This window comes from Budorcas taxicolor, chromosome 13 (genome assembly GCF_023091745.1).
Source record: "Budorcas taxicolor isolate Tak-1 chromosome 13, Takin1.1, whole genome shotgun sequence".
Lineage (NCBI taxonomy): Eukaryota > Metazoa > Chordata > Mammalia > Artiodactyla > Bovidae > Budorcas > Budorcas taxicolor.
In genome coordinates this window covers 20,463,217-20,489,504 of record NC_068922.1, presented here as the reverse complement: position 1 = coordinate 20,489,504, position 26,288 = coordinate 20,463,217, and the positions used below count along the sequence as shown (strand labels likewise).

The following is a 26,288-nucleotide window of genomic DNA, read 5'->3' as shown; positions in this document are numbered from 1 at the left end:
CCTTGCATTGGAAGGCAAAGTCTGAACCACTGGAGCACTAGGGAAGTCCCCATCCTCAGGAATTTTTTTATGTCTTTCTTCTACTTTTTTGCTGCTGCTGCTAAGTCACTTCAGTCGTGTCCAACTCTATGTAACCCCATAGATGGCAGCCCACCAGGCTCTCCCATCCCTGGGATTCTCCAGGCAAGAACACTGGAGTGGGTTGCCATTTCCTTCTCCAATGCATGAAAATGAAAAGTGAAAGGGAAGTCGCTCAGTCGTGTCCGACTCTTCGCAACCCCATGGACCGCAGCCTACCAGGCTCCTCTGTCCATGGGATTTTCCAGGCAAGAGTACTGGAGTTATTGAAATACAATTGCTTTACAATGTTAGTTTCTACTGAACAATTAAATGAATCAGCAATATACATGCATAGCAAGTTTACTGATAGAAATCAACAGTTACTCTAATGTACTGAAAAGTCAGTTAAGTTGGTTGAGATACCACCTTCATTGCTCTGTCCTGGATTGTCCCAGTTCACGGAGCCTGTGTGGGAGGTACAGACAGGCAGCCACGAATCAGAGACAGCTGTCCTTGCTCTTAACTCATATCCAGGGCCACAAGTTTTCATATTTGTTAAAGAGACCAAGATACAGAATGACGAGTTTACATTTTTTTTCTGGTGGGTAGAGGAACTTTTTAATAACTGCCAAAGGAAGTCTAAAGTCTAAATATGCATATATACAGCTTGCTTTCTAGTTGCATGCTCACATCTGCTGGTTGTATAGCAAATGCAAGTAAGCAATGGCCTTAAGAAAGTCATTAGCCCTACAGCTTTCTTCATTTTGAATCTCATGGAAACCAAAGCTTCACCTATCACTAATCTCTTAAAAATTAATTTCACATGAAATTGTCTAAGTAAGCAAGGGAAGGTAAGACACCTGAGGAAGCAATCAGTGGAGGAATAAAAGTATAAAATCATATGTACAAAAAAAAAAAAAGAAAGAAAATCATATGTACAAACAGCATGACATCACATGGTAATTAAAAAAAAAAAATACCACCTAAAGTCTTAAATCCTGCATTAAAGGATTATTTTTAAAAACTAGACTGTTCTGGACACATTTTAGATAGGAGAATGGAAAGTCATACAGATTATTAAAGTGTTTCCTTCAGTGCAATTTTAGTATAGGACATTCACTTTCATATAATTCACAAGAGTCGGAGAGTTAGAAGGCAATGTTGCTCTGTCAAACCCTCAGTTTCACGCTCTTTGCATCTCCTCCATCCTTGTGTTAGCGACCTCTTTTCAACGTATTCTGTCAATCCTTCTGAAAACATATATTTTGTTTTCACCTCATCAGAAAACCATTACTCCATATCCTACCTTTCTGAGCATGCAGAAGACTGGTTGTGGCCCAAGCTTGTTTTTAGTATATATTTCTAAACCGAAATGATTGGGAAGAATTGATACAATTCCCAATATACCTTTCAGTTAACAATCAGTGTGATCTGATTCCAGGGTAAGACCAAAAAAAGCCTGAAAGCACGGTCTGTCTAACTATACACCCTTTTTAACACACCTAAATAAATCATAAAGCAGAATACTCAAAAGTTACATTCAAATTGGTAATGTGGCAACATAAGAAAAACAAAGAATCATATCTAAGGATGACATAAAACATATCTAAGGATGAACAACAATTCTAATTCTATTATAATATTAAAGTGTATAATGATCTTGTGAACTCCATAGTGGCTTTCTGCAAAGATCAGGACTCAACAAAGTCATAACTTAGGTGGGGTTTTTCCCCCCTTTTAATTGGAAGCTTTATTTTTAAAATGCTTGTTCTCTCCACTGGAGCACCCCATTTGTTGTTGTTGTTTAGTCACTCAGTCATCTCTGACTCTTTGTGACCCCATGGACTCCTCTCTGCATGGGATTTCCCAGGCAAGAATACTAGAGTGGGTTGCCATTTCCTTCTCCAGGGGATCTTCCTGACCCAGGAATAGAACCCATGTCTTCTGCATTGGCAAGCAGGTTCTTAACTGCTGAGCCACCAAGGAAGCCCAACAACAACAACAGTTGCTTTCATTCTACCATGACTCCGTTGAGTAGTCAGGAGAGCAACACTATGGCTCATGACATCTAAAATATTTATCACCTTGCTCTTACAAGTAAAGTCTGCAAATGGCTGATACAGATTGAAAATATTTTTCCTGTCAGAATCAATAACAATTAAAAGATCCTTTCATAATCTTTCATTTTTTAGAACTATGTACTTATTTAAATTAAAAAATATAAAAATATCTCAACAAATCACTTAACACTAAATAATTTAGACTGAACTGTTTTAAAGCTGCCTATTTTAGAAACTTAGAAACTTACTTCCTTTCCATCAAAGTAAAGTTTAAGAGTCTGTGCTCAATTTAATTCCAAACCTGGAAAAAAATGTGTTAGATTTTTTGTAGATAAATTTGTAGATCCTTTCAATTTTAAAAGTCTTAGATAAACTTTTGAAATATAAAATGTATTTCATGTACTCTATTCTTACATATAACCTGGGGTGAGTCTTCTCTTAGGTGAAGCATACAAAAAGGAAAGGTAAAAGTGTGTGAAAAGATTTTGAAGTATTTGGGAAAATTACAGTGAAATCCATAAAGCCAAATTTTCTATACAGCAATCTTCCATTTTATATGTGTTTGGCAGTTTTAGAGGTAAGAGTCTAGATTTTGGAGATATAAATAGAATATCAAACTGTCTTCCCTAATATTGAAAGTAAATATTTTGAGAATTTGAGAAGGAAGGAAGAAGGAGGAGCAGAGTGAGATACAAAAGGAAGGAAGGCAGCTTAAAAGGATGACTTAGCAACTTGGCTGTCACTGTGATGGAACCTCATGGGCCTTCTGAGGAGCCGAATGGAATGGTCTAAGAAACATCCAATCCATTAGGGTGGAGGGAAGGGCTTCATCCCATACTGGTCATGAAGTGGGTCCCAAGGCATGAACTTTCCCACACTCCTGGGCAGCACCTGTACAAATATCCCACCTCCTAAACAACAGAAGCCATGAGCTGTGGGCCAGTCCAGGCAAGTATTGTCCTATTACACCTGAACAAAGTGGTTCAAGCCCTAGTGGAAGTTTATGAAGAACTGGCTGTTACAGCAGAAGCTAAAATAAAATATGTGCCCAAAAGATTGAGAAGTGGTGCCCAGGTATCCAAAATAGTGTCCCATTCACCTTACGTGGGAACTAAGAAACATTTTCCTTTGCCTTATAAGAACTGCAGATCTGTACCTTTTAAGAACATCTAGGTTAATTAAGCATTACTTAAGTACATTGATTGGAGAAGAAAATGGCACCCCACTCCTGTACCCTTGCCTGGAAAATCCCATGGACGGAGGAGCCTGGTAGACTGTGGTCCATGGGGTTGCTAAGAGTGGGAAACGAGCAACTTCACTTTCACTTTTCACTTTCATGCATTGGAGAAGGAAATGGCAACCCACTCCAATGTTCTTGCTTGGAGAATCCCAGGGATGGGGGAGCCTGGTGGGCTGCCGTCTTACAGGGTCACACAGAGTTGGACATGACTGAAGTGACTTAGCAGCAGCAGCAGCAGCAAGTACATTGATGAGTCACCTAATTTTACCTACTCTTTGGTTTTCCCACTTTAAACATTCTCTCTGCATGAATCAATTCTATACTTTCAATTACAACCAGTATATTCATTACCCCAAACCTCCTTTCACTCCATACTTCCCTAAACTTCAGACTTTTTTCCCCCAACCCTAAATTTGAGACTTTTTTTTTCCAAAAAGAAATGTCCCTCAGAGTTTCTGATGGCCCTCAAAGTTTTAAAATGTCTTTCAATAACTCATGTTTCTCCCTAAAACGTCCTCTCTTTTGCTGTCTGTTCTATATTTCAACTGATGGCTCCTACTGTTGTTACCACCAAAATCTTGAATTATTCTGGACTATTCCCCATCATTCACACCATACATGCAAGCCTCAGTGGCATTACTTTCTAAACATTTCTTGAATCCTTTTCATTCCATCTATATTAGCCCATGTTCCCAGCTTAGGCTCTAGCTGTCTCCTACCTAAGCTACATACATATGCATATACAAATACACATTAACACAGACACACATATATATATATACACATATATAATTGATTATTTTTTAATGGTAAGCCCTACTTTAAAAATGTTCTCCTCACAGCTAACAGAGTGATGGATCTGAAAGTGATCCAAAAGTGATGGGTCACTTTTGATCGGCTCACTAAACTGATTAAAACCTTCAGTGGTACTCATTAGCTCATGGTCAGTGTATGCATTTGTGACCATGACAAATGAGTCATTCCCTGCTCTGCCTCCTGTCTACCTTCCTCTGCCTCTAACTTCATGAACTGTAGAAGTGCTTGGTGGTTCTTCCAATCAGCATGCTGCTTCTCATCTGTGTATATTTGCCATCAGCTTCTGTGGCTCCTTAATCCTGACGCTCAGCCCCAACACAGGCCATCACCTATAGATACTGCATAGATACGTAAATCATACAACTCCTGCCTTGATATCACCATTCCTAGTCACGATGTCACTCTTCCAAAAAAAATTTTTTTTATTGTAACTAATTGCTTGAGTATCTCTGTCTCATTTTAGAATGTGAGCTCCATAAGGACAATGACCATCCACTACTTGTATTTGTATCACCACCAAGTAGCATAGTGCCTGAGGCAATGAGGGCCTAAAATCAGTGAACAAATTAATACAGACATGAATTAGCACTTAAGTTAAAATTTACACCGAGAGATTATACTTACAAGTTAATTTTGCTGTTTATGTTCCATTTCTTTCAGGAAATTAATGATTTACTTTTAGTATTCTCAACACATTTTGCTGATATTTAAAAAAAAAAAAGAGGAACTAAATGGCCATCTCTAAAATACACAACAGTAGAGCTGTTGCTATCTACCAGTAGAATTTGAATTTTCTGGAAAGAAATTAAAAACAAACTCTGATCTTAAATGTGCATTAGGGGCTCAAAAATCATTGGAATTCATGGTAACAATAAAAGTTGAGGAAAGCTTTTTAGAATATGATGGGCTTCCCTGGTGGCTCAGATGGTAAAGAGTCTTCCTGCAGTGCAAGACCTAGGTTCAATCCCTGGGTCAGAAAGATCCCTGGAGAAGGAAATGGCAACTCACTCCGGTGCTTTTGCCTGGAAACTCCCATGGACAGAGGAGCCTGGCCGGCTACAGTCCATGCGGTCACAAAGAGTTGGACATGACTGAGCTTTTAACTTTTTTAAGATATGATAAAACTAAATTTAAGTTTCTTAATAAGAAGGATTTCTGTGACATACAACATGTAACAAGAATTATAGAGTTCAACTGTAAATGAAAAATGCAATTTCTAGAATTTTACAATTAGAAATAGTTTGTAGATCATTTCACTGTTCTGATGAAAAAATACATAATTAGAAGATTAAGTAACATCCATAAAGTCACTAGATCCCTTAATGGAAAATTTAATCTTTAGAATCCAGGTATTCTAGCTCCTGACTTGCTGTTATTTCCATTTTATCACATTGTTTCCCAAGTGCTTTTTAAAAAATGTTTATTTATTTATTTGGCAGTACCAGGTCTTAGTTGCAGCAAGTGGAATCTTCAGCCTTACTGTGGCATGCAAGATCCTTAGTTGCAGCATGTGGGATCTAGTTCCCTGACTAGGGATCAAACCCAGGCCCCTCCTGCATTCAGAGCACATGGTTATAGCCACTGGACCACCAGTGAAGTCCTGCCCAATACTTTTAAAAATAAAAATTGGAAAATTACATTTACTTTACATGTACAGCATAATGTCAAACTCAGTATAACGCATAAATATTATGTGTATCTATTAAAGGCAAAACAATAAAATTTCATATAAAAATCATCTCAAAATAATTAAATATAACTAATTGGGTAATCTAACAGGAAAAGCTCTTTTACAAAGATATTTTACCCCCCAAAGGGAATATATTGAAAAAATAAGATAAGTTATTTGTAAACATGATGAAATGTAAGTTAATTTATTTTAATTCAAAGCTTCAAGTTGAAGCAAATTGGCTTTTGAGTTATTCCCATTTTTTTCCACAATCTTGTTCTTCATTATATTATACTATGCTTCACATTAACTATAATCAATTTTTCATATTAACATGTGCTGAAAATACAAAGGGTCATCATGCTGGAAATAAGTAGGAAGAATATTTGTTTCTAACTAGATTTTTTTTTTAAGTTTCTTGCTAAGTTTTTTTTTTTTTTTAAACAGAATCATCTTATTCGAACACAATGATTCCCCTTCATCCCAAGAACTAGGATCTGTGAGGAAAAATAAGTATCAGCTTAAGGATGACAAAGTGTTAAAGATAAGGTGCCACTAACTAAAACTGCAGGATGACATGCTGACTGCTTGAAACATTTCACTCTATAACAGTGAAAAAGCAAGAGAGAAAAGGGTGGGAGTCACATATTCACTTATTTGGATACTGACAGGACTGTATTTACTGAAATTCATCTTCATGCTTGCATATGTGCTTTTGATTATGGCTGATAGAGCAAAAACTATAATATAAGAACTAGATCCCTATTTTTAGGTAATTATAATCTAAGCACTAATATTAGACTGATCATTTATATAAAGCTTATATCCATAGTAGGATATTTTAGCTAACTATGTCTAGATAAACATCCCATTTCACTCTGTGCAAAAAAGGCACACAATCATGTCACTTCACTGTGGTTTGAGTCCAAGAGAACTTTTGTTTCAAAGGCAATTTAGGTTGGTATTTGAGAACTTGAATTCTGGAGCCACACTGCAAATCTTAAGAACCTGGTTCTACTACTCAGTGTCTTCAAATCCCTCTATTCTGACTTCATTTTAGACTTAGAGAAAAGATGCAAAAATAACACAAAGAATGCCCTATGTCCTTCACCCTGCTTCTCCTAATGCTAACATTTTACTGAGCAACCCTCATTTTCTCCAGGTAAGAGCAGAGTCCTCTTAGTGGTTTGGGGATATTATAAAAAGATAACATACAAAATACAGTACCAGGCACATAGAGTGTTAAGCTAAAGTATTACCTATGGTTAACTAGTTTCTTTTCTATCTACATGTGTAAAGCTTTGGTAGAAATAGAGGCTAGAAGGAAAAACAGAAGCGGGGGAAGCTCCTTGATCCGGCTTTGGGCTGCTAAAACTAATCAGGGTTAACAGCCAGAACTCACAGAAATAGGACTCATGCCAGATTCCCTGTAAAAATAGATCTGAGACAGAGATTTGGGTTCAGAAATTTTCTTTGGGAACTCACCTGGAACCAACAACTGGAGGGAAGTGAGAGAAGGAAGAACTGAGTGGACGGAGCAGTTGAGCTGTGATGCAGTCACAACAGAGGCCTCAGCCAACCACACCGGGAGCCTAGAAACTGGGCCGGCCCTTCAGTTCTGTCCTACACGGAGGCAAGAGCACTGAGCATTTAGGCTCTGCACTGACTAGACTGCAGATACAGGCGGTCTCCAAGGAGAGGTATCCCTTCAGCAAGTCAGCCCTCTTGAGGGCAATTTCTAGAGAGAGAATTAGCTAAGCAGCATTAGCTGCCAACAGCCCCAGCATCTGGGGGAGCCCTTCTATCCTGAAGGAGATTTAGGCTGTGCACAACAGTGACCATGATCAATAAGTCATACAGAACTTTGTGTGGACAAGGCTAATTCATGGCCAGCAAATCAAACCTACATCATCCTTTCTATTAGGTGATAGATACTGCAAAGATAAATTAAAATCTATACATTAACGCTCAAAGCCTGTTAAAACATTTGTGTTTTGCTATATTTTGTTTTTGTTTTGTTTAGGAATCTTCATAGAGCAATCATTACTAATATAACATGGAGTAGGAAGGAGTTAGGGGAAAAGAGAAGCTAATTCTTTCCCCTTTCCTGGAACTCAGACTGACTAAGACACTCAGCATCCTGCCCTGTGACAGCATCCACAGATGACACACCTTTAGACTGAATATAGGTTGGCCTTCTGTCAAAGGGCAGTAGCAGTCCTGACAGTACATCAGGAACTTTTGTGAACAGTGACTATAAAGGTTGGATCTACTACCGAGTATCAAGTAGAGTTCCCTGTGCCATACAGTATGTCCTTATTGTAACAGCCTATATGGGAGAAGAATCTAAAAAAGAGTGGATACAGATACACGTGTAACAGATTCACTTTTTTGTACACCTGAAACTAACATTGTAAATCAACTGTTCCCCTCAAAATTTTTTAAACAAATAACTTAATGTTTAAAAATGTAAAGTTAAAATATTATTATTAGATATTCATATTATTATTATTAAGAACAATAGCAGATATCAAGCTCAATTTCCTATTCCTAACATTAATGTAAACGCTTAAAGTTTTCTGTACAGTTATTAATAACTATTTAATGAAAATTAATTTATGCAGGCCCAATTTTATCCTATGGTACATCATCATCTGAGGATCATGCCAATATCTTTTGAAAATTGTCATTTTTTTGTTTATTGTATTTGTGTAATACAAAATACTTCACTAAAAAAGTAAAGGTTAACTCTAGATATTTAAAACAAAGTGAATGACATGTGGGGATTACAGACAAAAGCTGAGTTTTTTTTATTTTTTGTCATGCAAGGAGGAGAAATAAATATGGTTAAGATTGAGGGGAAAAGAAAAAGACCTGTTTTGACGCAGATGGAAGCTACTAAATAAGGATAAATACGGACTGTACATCATAATGCAAGTCAAGCTAGACGCATGAAAGGCAAAGATTAGGCAATAATTAGAATAGAGACCAGAGGAGCCTGGTCCATGGGGTCACAAAGAGTCACACACAACTGAGTGACTTCACTTTTATCATTATATTACAACATAAGAGAAGAATCAGGTAGTTTGTGCTGGCTACCATGAGGGGAAAGTGAAAGTGAAGTCACTCAGTCATGTCCGACTCTTTGCGACCCCATGGACTGTAGCTTACCAAGCTGCTCTGTCCATGGGATTTTCCAGGCAATAGTACTGGAGTGGATTGCCATTTCCTTCTCCAGAGGATCTTCCTCTGGAACCGACTCTTCCCAACCCAGGGATCGAACCCGGGTCTCCCGCATTGTAGACAGACTCTTCACAGTCTGAGCCACCAGGGAAGTCCATGAGGAGAAACATGCCTTTATTAAGAGTAATTAGGCACAAAGATAGAGGAAATGGCTTATCTCCTCAACCACTTAGAAAGGAGACAAAGGTCATATGATGTTTACTCTAGCTCAGTGACAACCTTCAATTTTTACTTTTAAACTTAATAACACCTATTATATTTATTATTATTATTGTTCTTATTGCTAATGTTTGAGTAATTACTGTATGCCTGGAAAATTTCAAGTGTTTTATATGTATATATTAATACATGCAATCTTAAAAAAAAAAACTATACAAGGTAGCACTATTATCATACCTGATTACAGATAAAGAAAATGTGGCACAGAGAGTTTACATAATTTTCCTAAGGCTACACAGATAATAACTGACAAAGTCAGGGTTTGAACGCAAGCAAATGTAAAGTCCATATTTTACTCTAAAGTCCTTATCCTGTCTTTCTCAATAACCTGAAATCACTCTATAACAGAGTACAAGTTAAATTTATTGTACTAAAAAAATACCTCTTGAATCTGAGCTACTTAAAATGTAAACTAAAATTAACTCATACTTTACACCAAGTAGTAGTTCCAAGTCAATGCAAAGTTCTCTAACACTGCATAAATTGCGGCGGCGGTATAGCACTATAATTTGCAATGTAGGTATAACACTACTAATTGTAGATCCAAATGATAGAAGGACATGTAATACACCCACCTCCATCATTAGCAGTTATCTGAGCAAAGATAAAGCCATGAATTATAGAGGAAGCTGTCATTACCTATGAGAGCAGAGAAGGCAGGAATAAATCTTAAAATGGAATCAAAAATTCAAAAGTCAGGGGCAACAACATAGGAGGAGTATAGAGTCTTGGAGGTCAAAACAAGTAGTTACACACTGTATTTGAGAAAGAAAAATAAAGCTTTTTTCTAAGATAGAGCTTAGGTGCTCCCTAGCTTTTCTGACACTTCCTCATGGGTTTTAATTGCTTCTGACTGTGTTATAATTAAGATGAAGCTTCAACCAGGGACACAGTGGGTGAAGGTCTGCTCTGTACTGACTGAAGCAGTAATCAGGGACCTGCAGTTTAAAGAATACTCATAATACATACAAATGAAAATCATAGTAACTCTGCTAATAACAGAAAATATATTCATATGGATTTGCACATAAATCGATGTGCACAGAGTGTGAATTTGGAGACACCAAAGTATTCAAGTAGCCTCTACATGAAAAGGATGTATTTATACACAGGGACACATATTTCAGATTCTCCAGAACAGTCCTCATTTAAAGGGACACGTGTACCCCAATGTTCATCGCAGCGCTGTTTACAATAGCCAGGACATGGAAGCAACCTAGATGTCCATCAGCAGATGAATGGATAAGAAAGCTGTAGTACATATACTCAGCCATTAAAAAGAATACATTTGAATCCGTTCTAATGAGGTGGATGAAACTGGAGCCGATTGTATATACAGAGAGAAGTAAGCCAGAAAGAAAAACACCAATACAGTATACTAATGCATATATATGGAATTTAGAAAGAGGGTAATGATAACCCTGTATGCAAGACAGCAAAAGAGACACAGATGTATAGAACAGTCTTTTGGACTCTGTGGGAGAGGGAGAGGGAGAGGGTGGGATGATGTGGGAGAATGGCATTGAAACATGTATAATATCATATAAGAAACAAATCACCAGTCTAGGTTCGATGCAGGGTACAGGATGCTTGGGGCTGGTGCACTGGGATGACCTGGAGGGATGGTGTTGGGTGGGGGGGAGGTGGGATGGGGGTTTGGGATTGGGAACACGTGTATACCCATGGCGGATTCATGTATTGGCAAAACCAATACAATATGGTAAAGTTAAAAAATAATAATAAATGAAATAATAAATAAATAAGAAGTGAAAAATAATAAATAAAATAAAATATCATAAATAGTCTCTAAAAACCTCTCAAATGTCCTAAAAATTTCAAAGTTTTCAAATATAAATAAAATTTCCATAGACAGTAACTCACAGAGAAGCTGGGAAGAGAAAAGGCCTTTGTAGATTTTCAGTGTAAATAAACACTTCAGGTACATCACAGAATTGCCCAGTAGATCAAAGTATGAGGTTATGGGGATTGACATCTACTTTTTTTTTTTTTTAACAATTTTTAGAATTTTTCTCCATCTTCATTCATTACTCTTAACCATGCTGGAGACTGGTTCAGGGATCAATTAACATCTTTTACCTGAAACATTTCATTAATTGGATTCAGATGGAGTAGCCATCATAGTCAACAAGACAGTCCTAAATGCAGTACTTGGATGCAATCTCAAAAATGACAGAATGATCTCTGTTTGTTTCCTAGGCAAACCATTCAATATCACAGTAATCCAAGTCTATGCCCCAACCAGTAATGCTGAAGAAGCTAAAATTGAATGGTTCTGTGAAGACCTACAAGATCTTCTAGAACTAACATCCAAAAAAGATGTCCTTTTCATTATAGGGGCCTGGAATGCAAAAGTAGGAAGTCAAGAAATACCTGGGGTAACCGGCAAATTTGGTCTTGGAGTACAGAATGAAGCAGGGCAAAGGCTAATAGAGTTTTTCCAGGAGAACACACTAGTCATAGCAAACACTCTCTTCCAACAACACAAGAGAAGACTCTGCATAGGGACATCATCAGATGGTCAACACCAAAATCAGACTGATTATATTCTTTGCAGCCAAAGATGGAGAAGCTCTATACAGTCAGCAAAACAAGATTAGGAGCTGATTGTGGCTCAGATCATGAAGTCCTTATTGCCAAATTCAGACTTAAATTGAAGTAAGTAGGGAAAACCACTATCCCATTCATAATCCCATTCATATCCCATTCATATCCCATTCATAATCAAATCCCTTCCGATTATACAGGGGAAGTGAGAAATAGATTCAAGGGACTAGATATGATAGACAGAGTACCTGAAGAACTATGGAGAGGTTTGTGACATTGTACAGGAGACAGGGATCCAGATGATCCCCAAGAAAAATAAAGGCAAAATGGTTGTCTGAGGAGGCCTTACAAATAGCTGTGAAAAGAAGAGAAGTGAAAACTAAAGGAAAAAAAGGAAAGATGTACTCATTTGAATGCAGAGTTCCAAAGAATAGCAGGAGAGTTAAGAAAGCATTCCTCAGTGATCAATGCAAAGAAATAGAGGAAAACAATAGAATGGGAAAGACTAGAGATCCCTTCAAGAAAATTAAGAGATACCAAGGGAACTTTTCAAACAAAGATGGGCACAATAAAGGACAGAAATGGTATGGACCTAACAGAAGCAGAAGATATTAAGAAAAGGTGGCAAGAATACACAGAACTATACAAAAAAGACCTTCATGATCCAGATAACCACGATGGTGTGATTGCTCACCTAGAGCCAGACATCCTGGAATGTGAAGTCAAGTGGGCCTCTTAAGAAGCATCACTACAAACAAAACTAGTTGAGGTGATGGAATCTCAGTTGAGCTATTTCAAATCCTAAAAGATGATGCTGTGAAAGTGCTGCACTCAGTATGCCAGCAAATTTGGAAAACTCAGCAGTGGCCACAGGACTGGAAAAGGTCAGTTTTCATTCCAATCCCAAAGAAAGGCAATGCCAAAGAATGTTCAAACTGCCACACAATTGCACTCATCTCACATGCTAGCAAAGTAAGGCTTAAAATTCTCCAAGCCAGGCTTCAACAGTACATAAACTGTGAACTTCCAGATGTTCAAACTGAATTTAGAAGAGCCAGAGGAACCAGAGATCAAATTGCCAACATCTGTTGCATCATTGAAAAAGGAAGAGAGTTCCAGAAAAACATCTATTTCTGCTTTATTGACTATGCCAAAGCCTTTGACTGTGTGGATCACAATCAACTTTGGAAAATTCTGAAAGAGATGGGAATACCAGACCACCTGACCTGCCTCTTGAAAAATCTGTATGAAGGTCATGAAGCAACAGTTAGAACTGGACCTGGAACAACAGACTGGTTCCAAATAGGAAAAGAGTACGCCAAGGCAGTATATTGTCACCTGCTTATTTAACTTCTATGCAGAATACATCATGAGAAACTGGATGAAGCACAGGCTGGACTCAAGATTGCTGGGAGAAATATCAATCACCTCAGATATGCAGAGGACACCACCCTTATGGCAGAAAATGAAGAAGAACTAAAGAGTCTCTTGATGAAAGTGAAAGAGTCAAGTGGAAAAGTTGGCTTAAAGCTCAACATTCAGAAAACTAAGCTCATGGCATCTGGTCCCATCACTTCATGGCAAATAGATGGGGAAACAGTGGAAGCAGTGGCTGACATTTATTGGTGGGGCTCTAAAATCACTACAGATGGTGACTGCAGCCATGAAATTAAAAGACACTTGCTCCCCAGAAGGAAAGTTATGAACAACCTAGACAGCATAGTAAAAAGCAGAGACATTATTTTGCCAACAAAGGTCCATATAGTCAAAACTATGGTTCTTCCAATAGTCATGTATGTATGTATGTGAGAGTTGGACTGTAAAGAAAGCTGAGTGCTGAAGAATTAATGCTTTTGAACTGTGGTGTTGGAGAAGACTCTTGAGAGTTCCTTGGACTGCAAGGAGTTCTAACCAGTCCATCCTAAAGGAAATCAGTCCTGAATATTCGTTGGAAGGACTGAGGCTGGAGCTGAAACTCCAATACTTTGGCCACCTGATGGAAAGAACTGACTCTTTTGAAAAGACCCTGATGTTGGGAAAGATTGAAGGTGGGTGGAGTAGGGGACGACAGAGGATGAGATGGTTGGATGGCATTATCACTCAATGGACATGAGTTTGAGTAAACTCCGGAAGTTGGTGATGAACAGGAAGGCCTGGCTTGCTGCAGTCTATGGGGTCGCAAAGAGTCAAACACAACTGAGCAACTAAACTGAACTGAATCTTAAACATTTTAAAGAATTGCATTCATCCGTATTCTTTTCCTCCCTTTGGCAGAAGGTTTTATATCATAAAATGTAAAGGCTTCTTTTACACAAGCACAAAACAGCCTAATCATTTTTGAATTCAATAAAAAGTTCAAGATGGTAACAATGAAATACTGTTTCCAGCGCAGATTATGACAAGATAAAGTAAACTACAATGCACGTTTGGAGTAAATAAAATAAAATAAAAAGTTACTTGGAAGATGATTTCTTGAATTCTAGTCCAAGAAATTATCTTTCAAAAGTTTATAATCAGATTTCAGTTTGGCCATAGTCGACAATGCTGTTTTGAAGAAATTTCAGAACAGGCCCTAGAGCAGTTCCAAATGACAAACCTGATAACACAAAGTGAAATCTTGCCAAGACCAAGAATCCTGATTTTCTTTTCAGACTCCAAAATTCTGGGAAGGCCTTGAATACCCTAGAATAATAACTATCTTCAATCACCTTTTATTTTATAAAGGAACATTTTCCCTAAAAATTTCAGTGTAAAAGTTTGGATATGCACCAAAATCGTTAATCTGACATATTTAAGAAGGAAGAAGGCATTGTGTCCCTAATCTACTGTGAGTTCATATGTTCCATAAGCAATTCTGGAAGGAGGCTGCACTCAGAGCATAAATTGGTATAGATCACTTTGCTCTCACAGATATCACCATGATATTTTCTGCTGAATGAGAAAAAGTTTAAAGGCATAAATCAAGATAAAGCAATATCTGACAAAGAATCACAAAGAGGTACTATACCTTTTTCTTAGTGAGTGCTATGACACATTGATTTTCTACTGAAGATAAAAGCCAAAATCACGTGTCATCAATAAAAACAAGCAAAAAAATTTGGTTCAATACATTATATTGTTAAACACACACACACACACACACACACACACACACACTTGCATAGAAAAGTCAAATCTGAAATGTTACACATGATTAAAATGAGTTTGGATCAGCAGAGAAAAAACACATTTGAAAGACATTTCACAGAGTTTATTCCTAGAGGGTGAACAATACCTCAGATGGGAATAAACTATTGCTTTTGTTTGTCCAGATAAATACACAGACACTGTCTGAATAAGAAGGCTCATATCCAGTATGCTACCTACAGTTTTGCTTTTAGCAAAATAATTCTGCCCTAATAATCTAATGCACTTTTCTTCATACTGCAGTTTCACAAAAGTTAAAAACTTTGTAGTTAAAAACTTTGTCAAGAGGCCAGCAAGGCAGCTGGCAGCATAGCCAGCACTTCTGCACAAATTCCAGAATGGTAAATAAATCCCACCACTGAGATTTCAACCTTACTCAGAGCCCTTCAGCTGTATAGCCTTGCTGTGGCAAAATCCGCCAAACCAGATATGGTGACCCCCTACACTGCATCTACCTTTTCTGCCTCCATCCTACTCCTCTAACCAGAAGGGAGGATAAAAGTATTTGCAAGTATGATTAGAAAGGAATTGAATGGCTCATATATGCAACAGCAGGGAGAAAAAGAAACAAACAAACCAAAGCATAGTTACATGAAGTTTCAAATAGGGCATAGACTAAAAGGGGATAAGACAAACTAGATGTTACAGAAAAGATCACAGAGAAAAATCTGAACAAACGTTTTGGCAACCCAGTAAAACATTCAAACTTGCTATTTTTCTTATTGCTACAGTCCATGGGGTTGCAAAGAGTCACACGTGACTGAGTAACTAACACTTTCACTTTATATAGCATGTATTAATTTCTATGATTTTTTAATACTTAATGATCCATAATATATAACACATATATTACAAATATATAAATAATTTCCAAAGCTTAATGACTCATTAATATTCTACTGTAATTTTAGAGGATCAAAAATATTAGATGTCATTTAGTATTATAGAAGTCATAAGTAGTGTGTTAGTCACTCAGTCATGTTCGACTCTTGGCGACGCCATGGACGGTAGCTGCCAGGATCCTCTGTCCATGGGATTCTCCAGGCAAGAATACTGGAGTGGGTTGCCATTCCCTTCTCCAGGAGATCTTCCCAACCCAGGGATCAAACCTGGGTCTCCCGCATTGCAGGCAGATTCTTTACCATCTGAGCTACAGGGAAGCTCTCTCATAACCAGTAAAGCAGAATTTAAATAATGGATTTATTAAGGAATGAGACATCCTTTCTGGCCCTGGCATTCTTGTAATATTCTCTACCTAACCTTTTCTTCTCCCTATCTTACTCACACGTTCTTCCCACTGGAAACCAAGCTCATCACTTTGGATCAGGTTGTGAGCAAGAGTTGACATACTAAGCTGTGCTTATATTTGAGTTCAGCAGAAGAAGACAGCCTATGAGAAACTTAAAATTGTGAAATAAGATTCAGTATGCTGTTCTGCTGCTGCCAGTAAGCAACAAATCTATGAGCACTACTTACACAGGCTTCAAGCCAGCAGATTCCACCCCAAACCTTTCAATGTAAATTCTAACAACTCCACTAGAAGCTTGGAAGAAAAATGTTACATGAGACTGCATAAATAATTTATACTTGTAGCATTTCTGTTTACAATTTCATGAAAAGTGGAATCAACTTAACATTATTAAATGTGGTCCTCTTTTATTTACAATATAACTTACGAAACATTTTTCCTAGAAGTACTGAAAAATGATGCACTGTTTAATATTTAAAGCTATATCCCACAAATGAAAAAAATAAATCATGATTATGAATAAGGTTTTTCAATCTTTTCACAAAATCCACCAGTGGAAAATTCTCTTTATTACTGAGGAATGTTACCAGAACACTATAAAATTCTTTCAGATTTAGTCAGACAGTTCTGTGGTGTTTATATTTTACAATTTCTTAATATTTTAATGATGTGATACCACCTGGAGAATTTTTTCTTTGAAAGTCCATGTCCTCTCCTTGGGCCAACTTCATATATAAATATATACTTCAGAAAACAAGGCCATGTTAGGAATAAGTGAGCAGAAGCTTGTAAGTCCTTGTTCCTGGGGTGCCAAAGAATTAATAAGTTTCTTTAAACTAGGTTTTTGCAATACTTATCAGTGAACACTGCTGATATTGAATCCCTGCCAAGAAGAATGGAAAAAAACTGCTCTATCCATATCGTGGAATACTATTTAACAATAGAAGGAAGTGAAGTACTGATATATTTGGTAATAAAATGAATCTCAAAATAATTGTACAGAATGAAATATGTCAGAAAAAAGTACATGCCATACAATTTGACTTATATAACATTTTGAGTGGTGTAAGTTAATATACACTGAAAGTTCAGTGGTTGTCCAGGGATGGAAGTGAGGGCCAGAAGGAGATATTACAAAGGGATATCAGGAACTTCCCTGGTGGCACAGTGGGTAAGAATTCACCTGCCAATGCAGGAGACATGGGTGGGATCCCTGGTCTGGGAAGACTGCACATGCTGCGAAGCAGCCAAGCCTGTGTGCTGCAACTACTAAGCCTGCACTGTCGGGCCCTCGAGCTGCAACCACTGAAGCCCTTATGCCCTCGAGCCCACGAGCTGCACCCACTGAAGGCCATGCACTCTGGAGCATGTGGTCTGCAACAGGGGAAGCAACGATAATGAAAAGCTCACACACTGCGCCCAAGAGCAGCCCCGGCTCACGACAACTAGAGAAAGCCTGGGCAAAGCAGTGAAGACCCAGTGTAGTCAAAAATCAATTAATTTTAAAAAGGGATATTAAGAAACTTTCAGGAATGAAGCACATCGATATTTGAATTAGCTTGACCGTACATTCACAATGTACTGTTATCAAACAAATCTCAGAAATCTCATAATAAAAATTAGGTAGAAGGTTGACCTGAAGTTTTATATGCAGTGACTTGCTGAGCTTTTACTGACCATACCACACACAAAAGCAGTAGATGATAATTTAAACTGACATTAAGAAGACAAATTGTTCCTATACCTGCATGTACAATCTGGTTCTATCCTATGTATTCCATTTTAAATGAATGATCCTGAAAAACATTTAAATTTTTCTATTAACCAAATATTTAGTGAGTACCTATTAATTCCTGGGCATGATACTAGGTAATTTCACTACAATATCACACTTAATGAAAATGCTGGTTGTTGCCACCTTTGTTCAGTAGAACAGAAACTATTCAATGGACAAACATCCTATTGCTTAAAATGGTCTCAGTCCTTATTATCTTAAATCATTAATCTACACAGCATGCAGAATCTCTGATTTTGTCTTTTCATGCCTAAAATTCATTAAAAAAAAAAAAAAGAACCCTTGGATAAAATCAAATAGAGTACTCTGTGTAATTCAGGTTGGGTTTCAAACCTCAATACTGATGCTTTAGATTCATAACCAAAGGAATTTTGGTTAGTTCATTGGTCATCTGACTCTGAAACCACTCCCTTACAAGGCTGATTTTCTCCTGAAAACCAATTCTTTTTATTTTTTATTTTGTACTGGGGTATAACTGATTAACACTGTTGGGATAGTTTCAGGTGGACAGTAAAGGGACTCCACTCTCCCCTAAACTCCTCTCCCATCCAGACAGTCATGTAACACTGAGCAGAGTTCCATGTGCTATACAGTAGATCCTTGTTGGTTATCCACTTAAAATATAGCAGTGTGTCTAACCCAAACTTCCTAACAATCCCTTCTCCCCATCCATCCCCTTCCAGAAACCATAAGCTCAATTCTATAACTGAAAAGCAGTTCTTCAGTAAACATCACAAGGAAAGTTTATCCATTTAAATACTGCTGCTGCTAAACCACTTCAGTCGTGTCCGACTCTGCGACCCCATAGACGGCAGCCCACCAGCCTCCCCCATCCCTGGGATTCTCCAGGCAAGAACACTGGAGTGGGTTGCCATTTCCTTCTCTAGTTAAGCCCAAATTACAACTGACCTGATTAGACATTAAGAATTAACTTGAAGTGGATGAGCAATTATCAAATAAAAATCAAAAAACCCTCTTCAATTTCATTCCACATGATTATATGGATCTTACTACTGGGCTGGACAGCAAGATATCACTCTGCACCTTGCAGACTAGGTTTCGTGATGTCATCTTATGTCTATCAGGACAAAACACCAACCCCGATATATTCTCTACTGAGCCATATTCAATGTGTATCTATGATGGTTAGAAGCTCAGGTGGCCTGCAGCTAAGTTCTGGGCTGTAAAACTCTTTACTAGAGACATTTAGATAAAGATAGTGCTTTCAATTGGGGTAACTGAGAAGTTTAGAATATGCAAAAAAAAAAAAAAAAGATTTAGCCAGTATAGGTAAGAAGTTTCTTCCAATATATCATATGCATGTCTACTTGACCAGAGGGAAAAACAAATATTCAACACTCCTACATACAACAGGCTATATGATGCATCAGAAAGAGAACGAGGGTTTCCCTGGTGGCTCAGTGGCAAGAAATTTGCCTGCCAGTGCAGGAGACACAGCTTCAATCCCTGATCAGGGAAGATCCCACATGCCATGAAGCACCTAAGCCTGTGCACCACAATGATTGAGCCTGTGCTCTCTAGCCTGGGAGCCACAACTACCGAGCCCATGTACTACAGCTACGGAAGCCCACACGCTCTGCAGCCCATGCGCTGCAACGAGAGAAGCCAGGGCAATGAGAAGCCTGCAGACCTTAGCTAGAGAGTAACTCCCACTCACTGCAATTAGAAAAAAGCCTGTGCAGCAATGAAGATCCAGCAGGGCCAAAAATAAATAAAATTCTTTTATTAAGCAGAGTAAAAAAAAAATGCATTATGAAACAACAACAACAACAAAGAAACAGAATGAGCATGAATTAAATAGACATTGTGGGTTCTAGAACAAGTGCCTGTTTTTCTGCTCACCATCTATCTGGCCAGGAGCTCAGCTCGTAAAGAATACGCCTGCAACGCAGGAGACCCCGGCTTGATCCCCGGCTTGGGATGGGAAGATCACCTGGAGAAGGGATAGGCTACCCACTCGACTGTTCTTGGGCTTCCCTGCTGGCACAGATGGTAAGGAATTGACCTGCAATGCAGGAGACCTGGGTTTGATCCCTGTGTTAGGAAGATCCCCTGGAGGAGGGCATGGCAACCCACTCTAGTATTCCTACCTGGAGAATCCCCATGGACAGAGGAGCCTAATGGGCTACAATCCATGGGGTTGCAAAGAGTCAGACAGGACTGACTGACTAAGCATGGCACAAAAAACAACTTGAGTTTTTCCATTCTATAAAACTGGCAAAAAGAATCTTTGACTTACCCACTTCAGGGAATTGCTGAATCAAACAAAGTATGCCAAAGCCCTTTACAAAACTGTAAAAGCACATAAGCATTTGAACTTGCTACTGAAACACTGACTTTTAGGAGAAGGTAGGAAAGATTTAAAGAATATTCCATCGAGAGGAAGGAAACCTAGATTCAAAGTCTGGTTCTGCCCCAGAATAGCTCTTCCAGCAATGTGTGCTCTCTTCCTGGATTTTTGCTCCTTACTTGCAAAATCTGAGGGAATGAGAGATTCAAAATAACAAATTCAAGAGTCTGAACTTTTGGCAGAAGACTAGAGATTGAGCCAAACTCTTTTTTTTTCCCTCCAGGTTTTTCATTTCAGCACAACAATGACTTAGATTGGAAGAACCTAGAGCTGTGTTCAATGCCATGTGTCCACCTATAGAAATTTCAATCACATGTTACTGGAGGTAGTCAAGGAGGAAGGAAACCTAAAGAGTTTGGGTACACCTTTAATTAAATGATAAATGCGAGTCAAGCTAACTGACCAAAAACTTCACTTTTAATTCAAGAACATAGAGATCTTTCATATTCCTTAAACGTTCTGACACCACTTTGAATATACCTTGTGAAAGCCATTGTCCATACCTGAAAAGGCTGCCTGCTGAAAAGGCTGAGAGATTTCCGTATCCAAATGGAGCCTTGATTCCCAAATATATGCCACAGCAGCTGTCCTCTTGTGTTGTTCCAGACTCGCTGGTAGACGGCCAGCCTATAAATGTGCTTTCCGAACATGTGGTAGTACAAGCGGAAGGTGCAGCCCTCCGCATCAGTGGCATTAAGGATCGGGCTGAGCAGAGCAGCTCGGTGCTGGAAAACCTGTGGTTCGGATGATTCAATGTACAGATAGTGTCCTTGAGCTGTGCCCAAAGTGTTATCCTTCATCGGCCCTGTATTAAGCGTTGATGTTGGGCCCTGGTACCGAGTCCAGTCAAAATCATCTTCTGTATCTTGTTCCCAGTTACAAAGTCCATTTTCAAAGTTACACTGAAGTTCGGGTACTGAAATGGGCATTAAATAAAATCAAAAGATCATTAAGGACCAAAATAACTATGAATGAGAATACTAGCTGCTACTTTGCTTCTGCCAAGGTAAACCATTCTAATCTTTTTTAAAGCAACATTAGAGCGCACAGAGTTGGACACGACTGAAGTGACTTAGCAGCAGCAGCAGAGCAAACTTTTAAGAAAAGTAAATCTTAGCTAATACATCAAGCAATAATATTTTATAGATGGAGGTGGAATCACTTTGGCCATTATTTTCCAAATGCTTTTTATACCCATCCCCTGCCCTGTAGCACTATCTCAACCTTACCCACAGCTGGCTCACTGCAACAAATTTCTGTCTCCAAGGATTTCAACTTCCGCTGAGTGTTCCAATCACCAGTGAACATTAGAAAAATTAAAGTTCAAATTCAGCTCCAGATATGTTGATTTAATTGGTCCAAATTGTGTACCCATCAACTGAGAGGATATTTTACTTGCTCCCTTGGTGGTTCTAACCTGCACTGCTGACAAGAATCATACTAGTTCTCAATCTTTTGGAATGCCCTGGGGTGAATGGTAAAGTTGTTTACTCCTTGGTAGAGTCCTGTACAAACACTATGTCAGGTATGGAAGGAAGCCCAATTTTTAATAAGCACCCAGGATGATTCTGAGGCAGGTGTTTTCCAGACTTCACTCTGAAATTGAATTCTTCTCTCTGGATCCATCCCACCTCAGTTCCAAATATCCCTCCTTTGTACCACAATGACCATATCTCAATGGTAGCTTATCATTTTTCTTCTCTATTCAAAATCCTTTCATATTTACTTATTTAATCTCAACTTAAATCTAAACTCTATCTTTCAAGCTTTACTATTCCCAAATTAAAATAACTTCCTGTTCATCCACAACTGTCTTTCTCCTTGGCATGCACTAATTTGTCAGCATGCCCTAAATATCTCACCTCTCCCTCTTTCCCTTCTATGCTGTGTGTCTCATCAGTTCTTAGCTGTGTCCCCTCAGTGGTAATCTTTTCTGCTCACTGGGTTGTAGCTCCTTTGAGCTGATGCTTTAAAATCTTTTCTTTATCTATTTGTTTGGCTTTTCCAGGTCTTAGTTGTGGCATGCAAATGCTTAGCTGCAGCCTGTGGGACCCAGTTCCCTGACCAGGGATTGAACGCGAACCCCCCGCATTGGGAGCATGGAGTCTTAGCCACTGGACCACCAGGGAAGTCCCTGGTGCTTTTGAACTTTTAACTCCCTTCAGTCAGTAGAAGAACTCAAAGCACTTTTAAAGAATTGGTCAGTCCCTTATCCACTCAACACTAGCTACATTTGTAGGATAACATTGGAACGTATTCATTTTTCAAGATGTGACAATTCTGTTGACACCAAGTACTTTTTTAGAATAAATGGGATAGAAAATACATTTAACATTATTTGGGTAATGTTAATTTAGAATCAATGAAGATTCCACATTTTAACTTCATTTACATAAGTTAATATTTTTGAAAGACAAATGTCAGCTGTCCTCTATTCATCTTACTAATGGCACTTGGCGCCAAAGGTGAACAAATATTCTGAAATAATAAATAAAAGCATATGTGAGTAAACGCAGCCAGGCAAGAACAAATCATCTGTCTCGGAACCTAGAGAACAGGAGCTTAGACCTAATGAAGGGAACCAAGAGAGTAAATGTCAAATGGGAGATGAGCTTTCCTTTGATATTTCCTCACTTGTGACTAATCAAGCGCAGCTGTGATGTGAACTGGGCCCCGCAGGTCCTCAGCAAGTGTCAGTCTGGGGCTGTGCAGCAGAAGGGGGATGTCAAGCAACTGTGTTTTTGACATAAAACTGGCACTAAAGCCAACAGATTTTTTCACATTGCCTGTCTTCAGACTGACTGCATGCTCAATCTTTATTTCAAAAAGGAAGGCATATAGCCCCACCCTTAAATGAAAGACCACGTTCCACGCATACTTCAGGAAATACAGCATTGATTTCTGGATGACTAATGCATTCTATGTTAATAACGTACTAAATCTAGGGACTTCCCTGGTCATCCAGTGATTAAAACTCCACACTTCCACTGTAGGGAGCATGGGTTTGATCCCTGATCAGGGAACTAAGATCCTGCATGCCACATCACACAGCCAAAAAATAAAAAAAATAAAAGCTAAAAAATAAAAAGTCTCCATTAAAAAAAATTACTATGTCTATTTATATTCTTATGGCTGATTCACAGTGTTGTACAGCAGAAACATTGTAAAGAAATTATCATCCAATCAAAAATATTTTTAAAAATTACTACTTCTAGATGGAAGGCTATGAGAGAAAGTGACAGTCACTATGGTTTCCTCTCATTAATATTTAGTCAGAAGAAATATTTTGGTATTATAGCCATACTTCCAAAATCTTATTCTACTCAGTTAATATTGTGAAGTTTGAAGGATAATTGGCTTATCTTTAGTAATAGATCAGCGTTTTTCAAGGAGTGGGGTTTGAAGTGAGTGAAAAAGATGAAAAGGCTTTCGAAATTTGCAAAAAAATAAATTACTTTTAGGACAAGCAATGCTTCTTGTAACAGCCGTTGGTCGAAATCATCAATTTCATTTATATGCACTAAAGTTATTAGTTGTGTAACAAGCTGCATGGCAATTCTGACTTTAATGTGCTTGACTGTATTAAACACCACGTATGTGCAAAATTCTCCACAATATTTATATGGAAATTTCTCAGTGTAATGTTTCCTATAATGTTCCAAGTATTTGATGGCTTTCCTTTGCTTTATGACAAGCCTTCCAATTTAATAGGCACATAGACTGAATTTTAAGGATTGTTGCTATTTCTGGACAAAGAAAAATGCAAACTTTTCTTGATAGATTTTGGTAATTAAAAAAGAAAAATCTCTCTTAGCTTGTGATTCATTTTCAGAAACAAATGCAGCCGGCACTACCAGGAACCAGGTTTAATAATTAAGCTGCAAGAGGTACACAAGCATCAGATACCATCAACTTTTTGGTAATTTAATCAGAAATTCGGGAGTTTAACATCTCACTCTCTGCTCCCTATATCTAAGACATCATCTAATGTCCCTCCTAAAGGTCCCTCCCCCAAACTTTAGCCACTGCATCTCCACCACTGTCACTGGAGAGAGGCTGCCAACCCCTCTCCTGAGAACTACTGCTACAGACTCCTAATAAATATGATCCAGTTTCCTCTAATCCACTCATTACACTGTATCCAGTGTATCCAGTGACATTTCTAAATCTTAAATTTTAAAATCAATTTTATTATATTACCTTCCTTCTTAAAAACCTTCAAATGGGGGAAAACTTCCTTAAAATGGTCTACAAAGATCTGATAATCTGGCCTCCCCCTTCATCTCCATCTTTATGTTGCATCCTAGTTCTCCCTCAATGCTTTGCTCCAGCCATACTGGGTATCTTGCAGCTGCTGTGTGGTCATGCATCAGGGTTTTGCACATCTTCATTTACTTACTATTTTTCAGATCTCAGTTAAGTCACCATCTCTAGGAAGTCCAAAGCCATAATTATATAAAGTCACAGCATCTGTGAAGTCCTGTCTAAGCTCCTGTCATTTTACATTTATTTTTTTAAATATGTGAATAATATCTATCTCCTCAATGAGACTGTAAGCCCCATGGGGTCAGGGACTCTGTGTAATTGCGCTCATCACTGTATCTCTAGTATCTAGTTCATAAATCTACATAATAAATACTGATGGCTGACTAATCACACAAAACATTCATTCAACTTTGGAACAATGCTTAGGGCCTTTGTCTTGATGGACTAGGAAAACAATGAACTGATCAAGCTCACCACCATCAAACTGTATACCCATGGCTGATTCATGTCAGTGTATGGCAGAAACCAACACAATATCATGGAGCTTCCCCCTAGTGGCTCAGTCGGTAAATAATCTGCTTGAAATGAAGGATACACAGGTTTGATCCCGGTCGGGAGGATCCCCTGGAGAAGGAAATGGCGACCCACTCCGGTATTCTTGCCTGGAAAATCCCATAGACAGAGGAGCATGGTAGGCTAAAATCCATGGGCCCACAAAAAGTCAGACATGACTTAGCAAATAAACCACCACCACCAGCACAATTTTTTAAAGCAATTATCTTTCAATTAAAGTAAATAAATATTTTAAAAATTAGTAAGAGGGACCAGAAAGAAAGATACTTACCACAATTGACCTCATCAGTATAATCACCACAATCATCCACCAGATCGCATAATTGAAGTTTTTTTACACAAGTCCTAGTGTGCAGGCACCAGAAATGATCTGGCCCTTCGCAGCTCTTCGAGGGGGGTGGAAGAAGACAGTTTTCAAATCTGATATCATCAATCGCTGAGACACCAACATAAATGCCAAGACTGACTTTATGTATCAACAAATGGAAGGGCTGAGTAAGACGTCCAAGCTGAACAACTACCTGTGACCACTGGTCACCCTGGTTATACAATACTCTCCAGAGTACCGTGGACTCGCTGGAATTTTCCATGTGTAGCTGTAACTCAGCTGCCCCCACTGATAGGCCATAGTTATAAAACCTGAAAGAGAACAAACACAAGAAATGGAAATGATTTCTGGAAAAGACTAATTGTGTGACTTTCACTCAGTCAACAGTCAATCAAAAATGAGTTATCACAATAGATGCCTTTATTTAATATTGTGGCCACCCATTTGAAAGAGCTTATCTGCTCAGGTGCATCCTCTGACTCACAGGACCCTGAGATCCTTTCTCAAGGAGTTCAGTCCAGAACCCAGGAAGCAGAGTTAATTATAATCCACTGTTGGAGGAAGAGCCCTTTTTATTTTAAGAAAGAACATTATACATACTGATAATGTGCTCCTAAGTAAAATGCTAAATGTATGGATCTAATACAA

The 26,288-nt window shown here is 38.3% G+C and overlaps 1 protein-coding gene across 1 annotated transcript in view; it reads right to left on the bottom strand.

The window, feature by feature from the left end:
* MALRD1 (MAM and LDL receptor class A domain containing 1) overlaps positions 1-26,288 on the bottom strand; it is a 603,405-nt gene that overhangs the window by 456,926 nt on the left and 120,191 nt on the right. The window contains exons 18-19 of the mRNA XM_052651192.1: positions 25,584-25,951; positions 20,977-21,389 (exon numbers count right to left, since the gene is read on the bottom strand). Coding sequence (XP_052507152.1) covers positions 20,977-21,389; positions 25,584-25,951 — 781 coding nt within the window. The remainder of the gene's footprint in view (positions 1-20,976; positions 21,390-25,583; positions 25,952-26,288) is intronic.